This window comes from Elaeis guineensis, chromosome 4 (genome assembly GCF_000442705.2).
Source record: "Elaeis guineensis isolate ETL-2024a chromosome 4, EG11, whole genome shotgun sequence".
NCBI classification, from domain to species: Eukaryota; Viridiplantae; Streptophyta; class Magnoliopsida; order Arecales; family Arecaceae; genus Elaeis; species Elaeis guineensis.
In genome coordinates, this window is record NC_025996.2 from 134748006 (window position 1) to 134767695 (window position 19690).

Genomic DNA, 19690 nt, shown 5'->3' on the forward strand with positions numbered 1-19690 from the left:
TGTCATCAAAGTAGACATGACGCTCTGTAGCTGAGATGCATGCTTCTCATCCTGAGCTGCCTGCACTAAGACTTCATCAAGCTGCTCTCGACTGACGACCCCAGAAGTGTGTAAGGAGATGCTCGTCTCAGACCAATAGCTCATCGATGTATGCCCAAGCCTGCAACGAATCCTTCCAGAGTGCTCAGGTACAAAGACCTGAGACAGATGGTCATAGGGGCTAAAGGTGTCTGTGCCCTCACTCGCAAGCACGTCTAACTGCTTCAGTAATTATAAATTCAAATAAAATCTCATAAGAAATGTAATAATACTAATTATACTCCAGTTATTACTTACAAAAATTCTTTCGATCGTGGCATTTTTCAGCCCGCCCTTCTTGTCCGTACGACTCGATCGAAAGATAGTGCTATGGCTAGGCATCACTTCCTCTCTCGTCAGCTATAACAATCAATTAGCTTGTTAAAAATATGCAAAAATAATAATTCAATAACTTGTAAACTCAAGGGTCAGAATTCATTATCTCTCTATATACATGACTGACCATGGACTCACGGTCGAGAGTGTGCATGTACTTCTAAGCAGCCCGATTCTTCTGGTTCTGAGGAGATGCAGTCTAAAAAGTATTTAAATCATATAAGTTAAAATCAAATATAATTATCACTTAATAAAAAATTTACAAGTTACAAATTAAATCTGAAACTCCTGGCTTATCCAATACCTAACCATCCCCTCCCACTGACTCGGGCGACAGTCCTAGATCCAAAAAACAAGCTCCTCCTCTGTGTCCCTATGGTGCTCTAGCCATCCTTTGTGAAGCTTGACCTTGTAGTTTCAGTACAACTCTCCAATCTTCTACAGTTGGATATCTCAAGCCCTCTCATGATCTGAAAAGTTATACTTCCTCTGCATAAAGTTATCAAAAGTCAGTTACGAAATTATTCTAATCAAACATAGTATAAACATATCACATGCATATATATATTTAAGATATACTTATCTAAATCTCCTCCGGCACTCGGTCCTTGACACCAACGTCCATCAATCGCCAGCCTATGGATAGTACAAAAATTATGTCAGACTACCTCACAAGCATACCAAAAAAGAAATGCATCTCCTGTATGGTCTCCCCTACTAGTTTTTCCTCCTGATCGTACTCCATGATGGCCTGATGCTAGCGGTTCCACACATGCGGCATGCATGTAGGATCGTGAAATATCCTATTAGATGATGCACTTGCAATAAAAATATATTACGAATATATAAGAGTGTACAATAACTATATAAAAAATAAATAAATAAATAATTGACCCAATAAAAATCTACTCTCACTGAGATTATGTGATGTGGATGCCGGTGGAGCCTCATTAACGGGTGGAGTATGTGTTGGAGATGCATAGACTGGTGACGTGGTTGCCAGTGAAGGCTTAGATGTGCCGGTCGGAGGAGTATGTGCTTGTGAAACCAAAACCAAAGTCGAGGCCGATGCGAAGGTGGATGGAGTATACGTTGGCAGCGGCTCAGATATCAAGCTCTGCATAGCCTGCTGAGGGGCGGGGGTGAAAGCTAAATGGTGTTTCGATGCCATCGTGACCTGCAATGTTAATGAACATTAACAAATATAACATGTTGTTGAACAATAATATTAGTAGAGCATCAATAAATAAACATTAACATTTATACCAAGATGTTAAACTCATCACCTATTGACATCTACAATATTGACATCACTATCACTTTTAACAAATATATCTGGGATCTCGACAACATCAAGTAAATTTTATCCTAGAGGAATACTTTATATGCATGGTCCAACATCATCATCAATCTTGGTATCATCAAAGATATGTCTAAGCACCATCCTCACAACAACACTCCATTGAGGCTCCAACGGATCACTAATATAGAAGACTTGACTAGCTTGGGAGGCAAGTATATACGATTCTTCAGTGCAGAGATGGCATTGCATGTTGACGAGAGTAAAATCACACTCATCAGTCTTCATCCCTGACTAAGACAAGGTGTCAAACCAATCATATTTCATTAATGCAACCCATTCTTTAGAATAGTAGTCCAAGATGACTATCTAGTCCACAACCTCATAATAGTTCATATTCTCTGTACGAGGCTGTGAATCTCTCGAGCTAGCAAAATATCTAGTGGTGGCGCTCAACATCATGCCACTATTTTGTGTTGCCATGTTTACAGCTCGACTGTGAATATTGAACCTATAGCCGTTAATGACGAGTGTTTTGTACTCACGCACGGTGCGATTATATCCCATTAAAAGAGCACGTACTTTATCACTCACATCATCGGACAGTAATCTCCACATTTAAGAAGATGATACCTAATTAGGAAACATGTTCAAATAGGATGTACAAGACAGGAATAAGTACTCACTTATATAATTTTTAAACCACTCAGGGAACTCTTTGCTATGCATTTTCTCTTTTTTCAACATACTTAGAGCACCATATTTTACTCTCATGACCTCCTTGTGTTTTCTGCATAAGGAACAAATTGAGGTGTAATGAGATATTTTCTTCTAAGTAATGAGAAATAAATAAGGCTAAGTGACTCACCTTATATACGGCTCAATGACATCATAATTGAACAACACAGCAGTGCGTCTTGTCCCTTTCCTTAGGGCTCAAATCAATGAGGTAGTATGAAGTGGGAAGTCCACTTGACTGTGGAATGAACTCAAATGCATGCTCAATTAGCTCATACTGATCATCCTAATTTCTCATTGATCGGTTATGACGTGTCTCGAACTTGTTTAAGTTTATGGTATAAAAATTTATGCACTCTTGATCCAAATAACCTTCTGCTATAAATCCTTTCAGACGATTCATATTCCTTATGTAAGATTTCAATGTTTGAATATTCTTCTCGGTGGGGTATATCTATCGGTAGAACACCGGACCTCCAAGTACAACTCCTCCACAAGGTGCACGGTGAGATGCATTATAATTGTGAAAAATGATGGTGAAAATATCTTCTCCAGATCACATAATATAGTCACCGCCCTTGACTTCATTTTCTTCTTTCTTAAGTAACCCTTTTGCACAAATATTTCTATAAAAATTGTAAAGATGAATAACAACCATTCTCACATTTTTTGATAATACACGATGAATAGCTATTGAGATCAACTTCTGCATCAATACATGATAATTATGAGTCTTCAATCTACCAAGTCTCACATCCTTGCTATTCACATGCTTTGATATATTACTTGAGTACCCATCTGAGATCTTTATATTCTCCAACACATGAAGAAATGTAGACCGTTCAGAGGCATTCATAACATAGCATGTATAAGAGAGCCTTCACTATTCTCTCTCTCTCGATTTTGGGTGGAGTGATTTTTTAATACCCCATTCTTGCAAGTCAAACAGAAAATTTAAGTCATCCTTGGTCTTATCCTTGATATTTAAGATCATTTTCAATAGGAGCTTGCATACGTTCTTTTCAATGTGTATGACATCTAAGCAGCGACGCAATAAGTTTATCTCCCAATATGGCAACCTCGGACAGTGCCTAGGAGACTTGTGGGTGTCTCTAAAGATCAGATCAAAAATTGATCCAAAAAAAAAAAGAGAGAAAGCCTAATCTTCAGCTAAAATTAAAGTGATTCAAAGCACAGATCAAGCTCGAGTCGAACAACAAGCAGTTGAGTAGAACTCACAAGTTGTCAAACAAAAACTCCGGATAAAGGACTCTTAAGCTTCTATATGCTATTTTTTCTCTTTTCCTTCTTGTAGGATTAAAGGAGAAAAATAGAGCAAAGTCGAAATCAAAATCATGGCCGAATCAAGGTCAAAATCAAGCCACCATAAAGCAAAAATAAGCCCAAATTAAGGCAAAGCTTAAGCCCAAGCCGAGGCAAAGAACAGGAAGGAGTCAAATATAACTCAGAAGCTCTCAAACTTATAACCTCCATGGTAATAAACTCTCAAGCCTCATCTACTATTTTATTCTTTTTTTGTAGGACAACAGATTCTTGAACATATGAGTCAAAACAAAAATAAAGAAAGTCATGATGAATGTCAAGCCTAAAGATAAAGTGAAGACTAAGTTAAGATAAAGGTAGTCATATCTGATCTCATCAAAAGGCTGACCTCAATCGAAGGTTGAGTAAATCTGAACTAGTCACAAAACTGACTTCATTAGAAGGGTAAAGGTTGAGCTCATGAAAATACCGATCTTAAAAGAAAGTACTACAACAGAATAGGATATTAACGACGTAAAAAATTCATCGCTAATAATTAATTTTTATCGATAATAGTTATTAGCGATAAAATTATCGTTGCTAATATTTAGTCATAAATAATGATGTTATTGATAATTTTTTACGACAAAAAAAATTTTCATTGTCAATAATCGATATTATCGATAAAAAATTTTCATCGTTAAAAAAATCTTCATTTCAAAAATTATTTACGATGAAAAATTTTAGTCGTAAAAAAAGTAATTTATGATAAATTATTGCATCACTAATAAAAAAATAATTTATTTATGATGAAAAACTTTCATTGCTATTAATTTAATTAAAAATTTTTATAAAATTTATATTTAAAAAAATATCAGCAACAAAAATTTTTCATCACAAACATGATAATTTTTGATGTAAAATTTTTATCGCTACTAAATTATCAATTATTTACGATAAAATTATTTTCATCATTATTAATTTAATATAAAATTTTAATATTTTTAAATTTATTAAAAATTATTTATAATTAATATTTTTATCACTAATATATTTTTTGGCGATCAATATTTTGTTAGAAGTGGAATAGGCTAGGGAAGGAGAGCACTCAGAAGAGCTCGGACCGGCCTGCTACTGCTTCATCAGCTGTATCATCTGCTCCATCGGTGCTATCCGCTCCATCATCTGGGTCTAGAGTAGTTGGTACTTATCGATGCATGCTGCCAACCCATCAGCTCGCTGCTGAGCCAATTATCGATCCTCAGTAGCCTACCTCTATACCTCCACCAGTCGAGTATCCACTATAATAAAATAGATTATTAACGATAAAAATTTTTATCGCTAATAATCTATTTTCATCGCTAATAGTTATTAGTGATGAAATTTTTATCACTAATATTTTATCGCTAATAATCACATCGTTGATAATATTTTATGGTAAAAATTTTTTTTTGTTGCAAATAATCATTTATTTGTGATGAAAAATTTTCATCATTAAAAAAATTTATTTTTTTGAAAACTATTTATGATGAAAAATTTTAGTCGTAAAAAAATATTTATGATAAAATTTAATGTCACTAATAAATAATAGATTAATAGCGATAAAAATATTTTTATCGTTATTAATTTAATTAAAAAATTTAATGAAGATCAAATTTTTAAAAATTTTTAGCGATGAAAAACTTTCACCGTAAATAAGATTTTTTACGAGAAAATTTTTTTATCACTATTAATTTAATTAAAATATTTATAAAAATTAAATTTATAAAAATATTAGTGATGAAAATTTTTTGTCACAAATGTGCTTATTAGCGATGAAAATATTTTCATCACTGTTAATTTAATATAAATTTTTAATATTTTTAAATTTATTAAAAATTTTATTTACGATCAATTTTTCATCATAGTAAAATCTTTTTGGCGATCAATATTTTATCAAAAAATAATTTCATCGCTAATAATTTATAAATATTTTTATAAAAAATAATTTATGAATATATATTTTTAATTTATATTTATAATATTTTAATAAATTATAAATTAAAAATTAAAAAAATAAATTTATATAATAAATTTATAAATAAATTTTATTATTTTATTATATTAAATTAAAATTATAAAAAATTTAAAATAAAAATAAAAAACTACATAAAGAGGCCGTCAAGTGTTGGTATCTGTAGAAGGAGAATGAGTTGGAGAAGAAAAGCACTCGAAATAGCTCGGACCGACCTACTGCTGCCTCATCAGCTGTATCATCTGCTCCATCTGCGCTATCGGCTCCATCATCTAGATTTGAAGTCGTTGATGCTCGTCGATGCGTGTAGCCAACTTATGAGCTCGCTGTCGATCCTCAGTAGCCTGCCTCTGCACCTCCATCACCTGAGCATCGCAGGCAGCATAGATGTCAGCCCTAGACGAGCATGAGGATGAGGGAGCAGTGATCCCATACCCTAAACTTCTAACATAATAGGATCTCGTACCAAGTACTTGATCACAGATCTCGTTATTTGTGGGTGCAGTCGAGCCCTCAAGGATAGGTTGGGATCTCATGTCTGTCATACAGTCTTGAAAATTAAAGTTATAGCTATTTTAATTTTATAATAAAAATTAGACTGTGAATAAAAAAAATAATTAAACAAACTTACAAAGAGTTTCTGGCTCCTCGTCATTCACTCTTCTGACTATCGCTGGTAGATATCGATCTTACCAAAATGCTTGTCACTCTCAGCATCTCTCTGCAATTTGAGAATAATTAATTATAAAATTTTTAAATAGCTAGAGAATTATATACTGCTTAAAAATTACTTACCATCAGCTCCATATAACGAACGAATGATCTCGAACTCCCATAATGCGGTACGGTCTGTCTCGCCCGATTCGTAGTGTTCTGGATATATTTTTTCTGTACAATTACCAGTCAAATTAGTAGATAATAAATTTAATTTAAGAATAAATGATTCAATAATTAAACTCTAAAAAAAATTTGGATGTATAACCTGATATGCTGGATCCTTGTAATGCCGATATATGACAGTCCAATCATCCATAGTGATGCTGTCATAGGGCCACTGCCACACTACCTCCTCCCTATGATCCTGCATCATATGGTACCAATGCTGATGGATGTGGTGGCAATAATCCTTGAAATGCAAAGATAAATGAGCATCCACGGCTCGCCGCACACGATTCTCCTCAAAATCAATAATATCAAAATCATCCTGCCAATAATAAATATTAAAAGAATACCATACTAATTAAATATTCACAGTACAATTTATTTTACCTACAAGTAGGTGTAGAAAATCTCTCTCTAAGCCAGTAAAATATGATGCCAATCAAAAAGCATCATGGGGGCATAGATGCGGCATATGATACCCAGCTCGGTCTACCACAGCTCGCACCATCTCCTAATGGACCTGATGTAGACCAGGTGATATCATGATACGGAGATGCTGTCTCAGGTGCTCGCGTCTTCAATGCTCTAGAGTGAGGTTCTTCGATGGACCTCACCCTCGCCTCATTATCGGTGGAGACTGATCTGAAATAATAATAAATAAATCATTAATATGATAGCTATCCAAATAAAAAAAATTAAATTTTATTATATAAAAAGAATAATAATACCACTTGAACCCACCTTACTCGAATCTATCTCACTGGGACCTGCCAGTGCAGGACCTTCTGATGATGAAATTGGTGCGGCAGTAGAAATCGATGAAGGCACCTCAGCCTCTGAGGTAGATAGCGAACACGAATATCGTCGTCTGTTTCCTAATGTCATACTTGCAATTCTTGACATATAAATGAATATAATATTAAATAATAATAACGAAAACTATAAATAGTTGAGCATGCAATAAATATAAAATAAATTTATGTAACAAATATAAAATAAACTATAAGCAATTGAGCATGCAAAATAATATTAACAGAAAATAATAACACGAAACCTAATCTCGAGGACTTGATGGTTTTTTATTTTTTCTTAAAATATTTTTTACCTAAATTTTATTTTATAATTTTTTATTTTTTTAAATATTATTTATCTAATTTTTTTTCTAAATAATTTTTTTCTAAGCGAGCTTTGGACTCGGCCTCCCATGGCCCCTACTCCCACGATGCCGGTACTGTCACACACCTCGTACCGCCCGAACTCGGCCCCCGTGACCCTCGCTTCCACGACATCGGCACTGGTGCCATCATACACCCCGCGTCGCTTAAACTTGGCCTCCTACGGCTCCCACTCCCACGGTGCTGGCATTATCACAGACCCTGTGCTGCCTGGATCAGATCTCGATTTGAATCGAGATCTCGACCCAGATCCCTATCTCGATCTAATTCAGATCGTGATTCAGATTTTATTTTTATTAATCAAATAATAAAATATTTAATTAATATTTTTTAATTTTATTTTATTTTTAAATTATTTTTAAATTATTTTTTTATTTTTTATTTTTTATTTTTTTCTTTTTTTTCCCTCCTTTCTTTCTTCCCATCCTCCCTCCCTACCATGCAAACCCCTCCCCGCCGCCGCCCCCTCCCTAGCCCCATCTCCCCCGATCGTCGGCTGCCTCCTACCCCGACCCCATCTTCACTGGCGATAGCCTCCCTGGCCCCGTCTCTGTCGTCGCCGGCCGCCCCCTCCCCGACCCCATCCCCCTTGGCCCCATCCCCCTTGGCCCCATCCCGCCCCCCACCCCATCCTGCGTGCCTATGCCCTAGACCCCCTCTCCACAGGCCGACAACCTCCCCACCGGTCGACCCCCTCCTCGGCCCCGTCTCCATCACCATCGGCCACCCCCTCTCCGACCCCATCCCCCCTCCAGCCCCATCCCACCCCGCCCCTATTTGGATCCCACCCCCTCCCCGCCGACCGACCCCTCTCCGGCCCCATGATGCCGCTGGCGGCCCACGGCACCCCACCCACGGACGGCTCCATCCCCCGATGGCTCGATCAACATAAAAAAAAAGGGTTGAAAACCTTACCTCCAGCGGACGGTGGACGACAGGCAGTGCGGTCAGTGGACAGTGGACGGTGGACAACGGTGGTGGAGAGGGGCTCGCCGGTGGGAAGAGATGGAGGGGAGAGCATGGAGAGAGGAGAGCTCAAAGAGAGGGAGAGAGATCAGGAAAAGAAGAGAGGGGGATAAGGGTTTCGCACGGTTTCGCATGAAGAGATGTCGATTTGATATTGATTGAAAGCAGAAGTATTAGCGACGTAATTTTTCGTTGCTAATAATGTTATTAGCGATGGAAACTAATTTTCATCGCTAATAATTAAAAAAAATTTCTCTGATAAAAATATTTTGTCACAAAAAAAATTATTTATGATAAAAAAAATTTTATTGTTAATAACGTTATTAGTGATGAAAAAGTAATTTTCATTGCTAATAATTTTTGCCAAAAAAAATCTCCCATTTTCTCGCTAAAAAAATTCTCTGCTAAAAATGTTTTTCCATCAAAAAAAATATTTACAACGAAAAATTTTTTTATCGTTAACTATGTTATTAGTGATAGAAAAATAATTTTTGTCACTAATAATTCTCACAAAAAAAAATTGCCCCCATTTTTTTAAAAATTATTTGCAATGAAAATGAAATATTTCATCGTTAATTATCTTATTAAAAATAAAAAATAATTTTTATTGCTAATAATTCTTGGTAAAAAATAAAAATTATTGGCAATAAAAAAGATTCATCGTCAATAATGTTATTAGCAATGAAAACTAAAATTTTATTGTCAATAATTCTATCAAAAAAATAAAAAGTTTTTCACTAAAAAAAAATTCTTCTTAAAAAATTTTATAAAAAAATTTATTTGTGATAAAAATTAAATTTTAGTTGTTAATAATCTTATTAGCAATGTAAATATAATTTTCATTAAAAATAATTTTTGTAAAAAAAAATTCTTCAATAATAATTTCATAAAAAATTAATTTTAGATTTTTTACTAAAAAAATTTCTATCAAAAAAATTTAACAACAAAAAATGATATTAAAAAAATATTCATGATAAAAAATAAAATATTAATAAAAAAATTATATAAATAGTTAATTTATATTTTTTTTAAAAAAAATTACGTACATAAAAAAATTATGTACATAAAATAAGTACGTAATCATGTACCATCAGATGAGAATTATTTTTCTGTTGATACATTGCAGATGTTAACTAACAATCAAACATAATTTGTAATTAAAAAATTTAACTAGTTAAATTTATTTTTTTGGAGGCAACACTGCCATGAGTTGATCGAAAGGTTTGAATGGACATCCGAACTCAAATTTAATCTGCGAGCAGCTAAGACTCTTAAGATTTGATGCAAAAGGAGCATAGTAGAAAGGATAATACCTACTCAAGAGTTTGTCAATCTTAAGATAAATCTTGAACTGGATAGTAATAATAAGAGTTCAGCTAGTTAGAGAGTATCTGCGATAAACAATTATCGCATACCAATTAAGACCATGAATGCACTCTTGAAAAATAATACTAATGGTCCCAGCAAAGGCCTTCCACATATAGTTTAAAAGTAAATGACATATTTTACTCCATCAAACAGTTGATAAAGTTTTGTTCTTTATGCAGTTGGAAGTTGACATTTTTTCTAAATCAAATTTCTTATATTTAATTTTCTGAGATGGTTTGCTTCTGGATCTTATAGATGGTTGATTCGGTTGGAGCGAAAAATTTTATTGTATCATCCAACAAAGTCTGGATACTAGAAGAATGATTCTTTTTCAGCATTGAAAGTTATTTTTTTAAATATATAATTTTTAATTATTAGCATCGAAATTATTTCATCATAAATAATGAAATATTAATGATGAAAATTTTTCATCGTAAATAATTGAGATCCAGTATCATGTTTTAATGTATAATGATCAAGTACCATGTGAATAATCTTTTTATGGATCATGTTTTAACGTATAAAGATCCAGTATCATTTTCTTTCTATATTCTTGAGCAGATACAAGACCTTTGTACCTTGTAATCTCTGGTCAGTCCACAGAACCAACAACCTATGTAAAATTGAGCAATGAGACAGATTCAAAAAAACTTAGAAATGAAAAGTATTGTCACAAATAATGATCAACTTTTGATTTTTTTTCATCGTAAATAATAGACTATTTATGATGAAAAATATATTTTCATTACAAACACTAAATTATTTATGATATAATTTTTTATTATAAATAATCTATAATTTTTATATTTTTATATATTTTTTTTAAAGTATTGACGATGAAAATATTTTTATCACAAATAATTGACTATTTAACATGAAAAAAATTTTATCGTTAATAATCTGTAAGTTTTAAATTTTAAATTTTTTTATATATTAATGATAAAAATTTTCATCATAAATAGATGCGTATTTGTGATGAAAAGCTACTTTCCATCGTAAATACTCAATTATTTATGATGTAAGATTTTTATCATAAATAATCTATAATTTTTAAATTTTTAATATTTTTTTATTTTTTTTAAATATTAATGATAAAAAAATTTTATCATAAATAGTAGAGTATTAGTGATAAAAAAAAAAATTTCATCATAAATACTCTACTATTTATGATAAAATTTTTTTATCATTAATAATATGTAATTTTTAAATTTTTTTTATTTTTTTCATATATTAGAGATGAAAAATTTTTATTATAAATAGTAGAGTACTTACGATGAAATATTAATTTCTATAGTAAATACTCAATTATTTATAATATAATATTTTTATCGTTAATAATCTAAGATTTTTAAATTTTTTAAATTTTTATTTTTTTTAAATATTAGCGATAAAAAATTTTCATCGTAAATTGTGTAGTATTTGCGACGGAAAGCTAATTTTCATCATAAATACTCCTCTATTTATGATAAAAATTTTTCATCGCTAATAATATGTAATTTTTAAATTTAAAATTTTTTTTTTATGTATTAGCGATGAAAAATTTTTATCGTAAATAGTAGAGTATTTGTGATGAAATATCAATTTTTATTATAAATACTTAATTATTTATGACATAATATTTTTATCTTGAAAATCAAACTGAAAATCATTTGATCTTGAAAATTAAAGTTGTGATTATTTTAATTTCGTACTGAAAATCAAACTGTGAATAAAAAAATAATTGAAAAAACTTACAAAAAGCTCGTGACTCCCCGTTATCTAATCCCTTGACTGTCGCTAGTGGGTCCATTGATAGATATTGATCCTATCAGGAAGCTCGTCACTCTCTGCATCTCTCTGTAATTTTATTTTTTCTGAGATGTTCAATATTGTACCAATGATATTATCATAAATATTCTTCTCAATGTGTATTACATTCAGATTATGACGAAGTAGTAGTTGCTTTCAATACGGTAGTTTGAAAAAATACTTCATTTCATCCAATTCTACTCAGCTTCAGCACGCTTTCGCTTGCAAGTATCCTATATTTTTTCAAATTGGATATTTCCAACGACTTCAAGTTATTCTAAAACTTCTGCTCCACTTAACTCCTTAGGCGACGGACATCGATCGGACTTACCATCAAAGTATTGGTTGTAACGTGTCCTCCAAGAGTGATTACCAGGTAGAAATCGCTGATGACCCATGAAGCATATTTTCTGTCCACACTTTAAATGTAAGGAGGATGCATCCTTGTTGCATATTAGACATGCCAGATATCCTTTGGTACTCCATCCAGATAAATTTTTATATACAAAAAAATCATTTATGATCCATAAAATCGAAGCATGCAACTTAAAGTTCCTTCGACTCACAGAATCATGTGTTTGTACTCCATTTTTTCATAACTCCTTCAGATCATCAATTAACGATTGTAGATATATATCAATTTCGTTACCTAGTACTTTCGGATCCAGAATCAATAGTGATATAAAAATAAATGATTCTTTCATGCACTTCTAAGGTGACACATTATATATAACTAGCATCACAGGCCACATGCTATAGGAAGTACTCAAATTGCCAAAGGGATTAAATCCATCTGTCGCTAGACCAAGTCGGATATTGCGTGGGTCACTTGCAAAGTGCGGATACTTTACATTGAAGTCTTTCCACACTACAGAGTCGGTCGGATGGTTAAGTATGTTCTCCTCCAAAACCTGCTGCTCATGATGCCATCTCATTTTTTTAACTGTCTTTGTGGACATATACTACCTTTGAAGTCTTGGAATCAATGAAAAATATCTCAAAATCTTTTGAGGTATCTTCTTTCTTTTTCTGTTATCGATTTTGTACCTAGGCTCACTGCATTTTAGACATTTAGTTATATGTTCGTTATCCTTATAAAATAATATACAGTCATTTTTGCAGGTATGTATAGGAATATAGCCAAGTCTCAATTTTTGCATGTATATTTTTGCTTCAGAATACGATTTCGAAATTCTCTCCATCAAAAAGAGCTGTTTTAATCAATGTCAAATTTTGATCAAATGACTTCTGACTCCATCGGTTCACGATTTTAATATGAAATAATTTTATCAAAAACTCTAACTTGGAGAACTTTACATAATTTGGATAGAGTGGCTCTCGTGTGTCCCTTACAAGCTTTGCAAACTGTTCAGAAGTCCCTTTTACCTCAAGTCGGATATTGTGTTCATGATCAAAATTGCCTTCAGATGTACTGGTACTCATATGTACATTTGAACAAATATCCTGATATAAATCATCCAATAGTTCTCCTATACTACCATATTCGATAGGTTCTGCAGCATCACTATCATCTTCAGTATCATCATCGTCGTGCATAATTTCATTCGGATCACCCTCACCATGCCATATCCAGCAAGTATACTTCTTATTCATACCATAACGTAGCAGATGCTCCTCAACAAGTGTTATGTGATGATATACCATATTGACACATCTCTTGTATGAATACTTTATCCGATTAGCACTGTCAGCCTTATGCCGTGCAAATTTATTTAAAAAGATATATTCATTCTAATCTACGAATATCACCTATCTTCATATAATTTTTTTCATACAAAAAGTTCAGTTTGGATCATAACTCATATTTACTTCTTTACCATGTAAAAGAACAAAAGATGTATACAGTTGCTACAAAAAATAGATGCAGTTGCCTTACAAAAAATCAAAAATTTAAATTTTATGATTTTTTTAAAGTTCTAATTTTTCTACATATTGACGATGAAAATATTTTTATTGTAAATAAATATATTTATGATAAAAATAAAAATTTTATCATAAATAATTATTATTTATGATGAAGAATTTTGTCAAAATAATAAGTAACTTTTGATTTTTTTTAAAGTGCTGATTTTTTTTAAAGTATTTACGATGAAAATATTTTCATCATAAATAATCTATTATTTATAATGAAATTTTTTTTATTATAAAATAATTTATTTATGATGAAAATTTTGGTTGCAAATAATAATCAATTTTTGATTTTTTTTTAATTTTTGATGTTTTAACTATTGATGATGAAAATATTTTTATCAAAAATAATCATGTATTTATGATGAAAATTTTTTTCATCATAAAAGTTTTTATTTATGATGAAAAATTTTCATCACAAATAATTAATAATTTTTATTTTTTTTAATTTTTTAATTTTTTTACTATTTATGATGAAAATTTTTTTATCATAAATAATCAAGTATTTATGATGAAAAAATTTTTATCATCATAAAAGTGCTTATTTATGATGAAAAATTTTCATCATAAATAATGAATAATTTTTTATTTTTTTTAAATTTTTAATTTTTTTAACTATTTATGATGAAAATATTTTTATCATAAATAATGAGTATTTATGATAAAAATTTTTTTCATCATAAATCCTCAATTATTTATGATGTAATATTTTTATCACAAATAATTTGTAACTTTTGAATTTTTTAAATTCTTTATTTTTTTCAAATATTGGTGATGAAAATATTTTTTTTCAAATATTGAAAATAAAATTATTATCGATGAAAAAACTTTTTTCATCATAAATACTTAAATTATTTATGAATAAAATATTTTTATCATGAATATTTAAAAATTTAAAATTAAAATAAATGATGTATTATTTATGATGAAAATATTTATCATAAATAATTCATATTTATGATGAAATAATTTTTTCATCTCTAATATACAACTATTTATGATGATAAATTATTTTTATTATAAATATTTTATTATTTATGATGAATTTTATTTTTTATCATAAATGCTATTAGTGGTGATGAAAATATTTGCATCACAAATAATTCTGTCATAAAAATACTCTTTTTTTATGGTGTAACTTAATTTAGTGATGAAATATTAATTTCATCATAAAAAATAATTAAAAAATTTTATCACTCTAAAATAAAAATTTTCACTACAAATATATATTTCTTTGCTAAAATTGTCATAAAAAGAATTTTCGTTGCTAAAAATATTTTTTTCATTGTAAATTTTATTATTTTTATTTTTTTTAGCTATAAAATTTTATATTTCATTGCTAAATTTACAACGAAATTTTTTTCATCACAAAAATTGTGATGAATTTTTTTTCATCACAATTTAGCGATGAAATTTCATATTTCATCACTAATTTAGTGATGAAATTTTTTCCATCTCTAAAATTTTATCACTTAATTTATGATGAAATTCTATTTTTCATTGCTAAAAAAATAATAATAATAATTTCAAATGAATAATATTCATTTTTGATGATGAAAGTATTTTTCGTCGTAATTTTAGCGATGAAAGTTTAAGTTTTTGCGATGAATATATTTCGTTGCTAATGCTGCGAATTTTTCCATCGTGCGGTTGACTACTTTTGGTGGCGAAATAAATTTTTTTCGCCATTATGATCTTTTGCTACGAGGCTTTTTCTACAAATTTTTAGCAACGAAAATTTTTATCGCTAATAATTTTAGCGGCAAAAATTTCATCTTTAGCGATGAAAAAATTTCATCGCAAAAGATCAGATTTCTTGTAGTGCCAGAGAAATGATAATGGGTACTATTTTCTTTCTTAATGTCGTTGATCCTGCTACTAAAGCAAGGCATCTGCACCATGGCAAGGATTACAACTTTAATGCACATGGATGTCCCTTGATAACAGTCCCCATCCATTATCACTATCTACGGTTACGAGAGATGAATGAAACTGACCTAGCCAATTTGTGACTTAATGAGGAAGAAAATCTCGAGGTAAGGAAAGAAGCAATAAAAATATATAATATACATGTGGATGATTAGAGTGATGAAACTTGGGACTCCTCCGGATGGTTTTCAAGCTTGTATCTCTGCACTGCTTAAATTTGGATTTGGACCAATTCTAATTTTCAAGAGAGAGCACGTTATTCCCTATGTTTTGTATGTTGAGATTTATTATCAATTTCTAATCCAATTAGGATTCTATTTTTAGTTAGTTATTAATTTTAATAACTTTAGAATTCCATTTCTAGTATTACTTTATTTAATTATATCTTTATAAAAATTGTTAGAATTTATGTCTTAATAGATTTTTGATTTTTGAGCCAAAGTAATAGTCAAACTTCCATTCATGTGATGGTCTATTCAAAGAGACATTTGATGTCTCATTAATATGAGGAAAATCATGTAGAGAATGGTGCATAAGACAGTGAAAAATGTATCGGAAGAAAGAAAGAGAGAAGATTGTTTGTGCATGTAAAAATTCTTTTGTGAGATACTTTTGTGAGGTTTTGATATCTATTCTTTTGTGAATAAATTGTTTTGCTCTTTCAATTTTTTTGATCTTCCATATTTTTTGCTTGTGATTCTCTATATTTTTTTTCTGATATTTATTTTGGATCTTAGATTAATACGATCAATCTACTACATGTGGCATGCCGTTCTATACTGTATTTGCTCTAAATAATTCAGCTGTGCAAATATGAGGAACAGTTGCCCCAAAAGACATTTAGTTTGATCATATTTAGTTTGTGGCATTATGCTACTTCCGAGATCTATTTTCTTATTACATATGAATCTGTGCTTGCAAGGAACCAACTACTAAAACACTCTCAATAGTATTAATTTGCAGTTTAGTTATACATGCAATATTAAACAGGCCAACTTCCAACTACAAGCCAACGCACACAGCAAGCATAACCGACAAGACTAACAAGAAGTTTCCATCCTATAAACACTTTGCACAAAGATAGAAACATCCAAACTGCACGCCCTCAAACCTAATACATTATTTATACGAGAATAGAAAGCAGATACACTACATAGTTATTAGATAGATTCCCATAGACACCTAGACGTATGCACTAGGGGGGAGCAGGATCATCTTCTTCATTCATGCATGTCGCCTGAGCTGGACCCTCACCTCAAGCGGCGCCGCCATCTCGGACGACAGCCTGAGAACCTCTGATAGATCGACGCCTTTCGCTTCCGACGGCAGCCATTCATAGTCATGAAGCAGGGAAGCCATCCAGAAGCTGACTGTCCTCATCGCCAGCCCCTTGCCGGGGCAGCTTCTCCTTCCTGACCCAAACGGTGCGAGCCGGAGATCGGTCCCCATCACCGAGAACTCCACCTCCATGTCTCCATCCTTGCTCAGAAACCTCTCAGGCTTGAACTCCAGAGGATCCTCCCAGATATCAGGATCGCGGCATATTGCCCATATGTTCACCATGGCAGTCGTGCCGGCAGGAACAAGATGGCCGTCGACAAGGGTGTCGGATATTGCAAGCCGACTCCAGGATTGGAGCGGGCCTGGTGGGTGCATCCTGAGAACTTCTTTCAGTAAGGCTTGCAAGTATACCAGTCTCGGTGCATCAGTTTCAGTCACCCGCCGGCGCCGGGAAGTCCCGACGACATGATCGAGCTCTTGGTGGACCTTGGCTTGGATGTGTGGGTGGAGGACAACTCGAGCCAGTGTCCACTCCATCAACACTGCCATTGCATCCGTCCCTCTAAATATCATCTCCTACATTTGTGACACCGATCATCATAAAACAGTAGTTAAGCAAAATAATCATGTATTTTTCTTTTTATTGATTATAAGATCAAAGAGATATGCTTGTAATTACTAGTCAGAATTAGAACTATATATTCTTAATCTGTTAAACAGGATGTTTCATTACCTGTCAGTTATGTACGAAGTAAGGAATAGGGGATGTTCAAATGTTTCTCTTAGTGTAGTATATTTGGTTGGAAAGAAAGTTGCTCGGAAAGATAATTTTTCTTGAGAAATCTGATTTTTTGATTATTTGTTTCATAAAAAAAATTGATAAGTAAGAAAAAATTATAACTGGTTTTCTATAGAATTTTATTTCTTTCTCATAGAGAATGTTATTCATCCTTTTGCATACGTGGCTTTAGTTGCAACCAAACACGGCAGCGTATATGTTTTTAGACTGCTCACCCATAGAATGGCAACCATGTCAGAGTCTGACAGGCCCTCACTTTCCTGCAGGGAGATCAATATATCAACAAAGTCCGGTGCTGTTGTTCTTCCACCAGTTGCCGTAGCTCGGTGCTCTTCAATTATCGGATACAAGAAACTATATGCCTTATTGACGAGATTTGAGCATCTGGACCGGATTTTCTGAATGTCGAGGCCAGCAAGAAGTGGGAAATGATCAGACCAGTTCTTCTCCCCGAGCAGGTCGTAACCTTCCTCCACCATGCAAAGAAGTTCTTCAATCTCCTCGCTTGCCGAGCACAACTCATACGTCTTACCGAACACAAACTGCATGATGTAGCACAGCAAGGACCGCCGCAGAATTCTTCGAACTTGTACATCTCTATGGGTGCTTCTCCGAAGAGCAGCTGTCATTTGGTCGGCGATGTGGGAGCGGTGAGGAGAGAAGTCATCGACTTGCTTGGGGGAGAAGAGGTGGGTGGCGGCGATCCGGCGGAGGGTACGCCAGTAGGTGCCATAGGGGGCGAAGCCGATAGCGCGGTGGAACATGAGGCCGTAGGCTGCTTCAGTAGGGGAACGGTCGGCGAACGCCGGACTGTTGAGGATCTCCTTGGCGACATCGGGGTGGGAGGAGATGATGGCTCGGGTCTCGCCTATGGAGAAGGCCATGAGTCTCTTTGCACCAAGACAGGTGGCGGCGGTGGCTAGACGGCGGTGGGCGAGGCCCGACATGAGGCCCATGCTCCCCACGAAAGGGAGGCCCGTGGGGCCGGGTATCGTCATCGAGGCGGTGGAGTTTGTCTTCCTCATCCAGTACTTCCCCCAGGCAGGGCCGCCGGGGAAGGCCCAGTGGAGAAGGGAGTTGGCTAGCCATGCCAGAATGGCAAGGATGGCAATGGAAAAGAGAGTGAGTGCAATCGAAGATGATGAAGAAGAAGGTGATGACGGGCCTTTTAAGATGTTTGGAGATAGGGTTAAGGGCAGGATCCACCATCTCTCCACAGAGGTTTCCATGATCGGCAAAGCAAAGGAAAGCCTTGATATGGAAGAGTTTGGAGCTGAGTTTTTGCGTGAGCGATCCAGTGGAGGCTCCTCCTATTTGTAGCACAAATGGAGGCTGGAGAGAAGTTTCAACCTGGATCCTAACTTTCCGGGGTTGTATACTGGATCCAGCACGGAGTATTTCTTTACCTGACACGTGTCCAATTCTTATCACAAATGCCACTTGGTTTAAGGCCTCAAATTTTGTATATTAGGGCGCACAGATGCAGCCGCTACTTCGAGTATTGGTTTGATGTAATTGATAGGTACGTCGTAACTAAACTTACCCATAACATCCCACTTGTGTAACGTGGAGAGCAAGTTGTGGGGACTGATGCTGCAATAGTGACATCCGAATTACATCATAATTGAGTTGAGTTCCATGAACCAGTCACGTATGCAAGCAAACAGCTGTACATAAATATACTTATTTTTTTAATGATATCTTTAGACTTCTATCCAAATAAAAAATATCGATCACTTGCGTCTCTAAACCCAGTTCTTGGACAAGGTTGTTACGCTTGAATTGATCGTTTTTCCCTTTTTCTTTTGTTCATTAAGTGCTGAGTGGAGACATGTCGAATTCTA

At 33.4% G+C, this 19690-nt stretch overlaps 1 protein-coding gene across 1 annotated transcript; it reads right to left on the reverse strand.

Moving 5' to 3' along the window:
* Nucleotides 1-16727: 16727 nt before the first annotated feature.
* Nucleotides 16728-19141, reverse strand: LOC105037452 (cytochrome P450 78A3). The gene is made up of 2 exons (XM_010913113.4): nucleotides 18062-19141; nucleotides 16728-17623 (listed from the first exon to the last, which is right to left on the reverse strand). Exons 1-2 carry the CDS (start codon nucleotides 19073-19075, stop codon nucleotides 16991-16993), a joined length of 1647 nt encoding a protein of 548 aa, XP_010911415.2. The 5' UTR covers nucleotides 19076-19141; the 3' UTR covers nucleotides 16728-16990.
* Nucleotides 19142-19690: the final 549 nt, after the last annotated feature.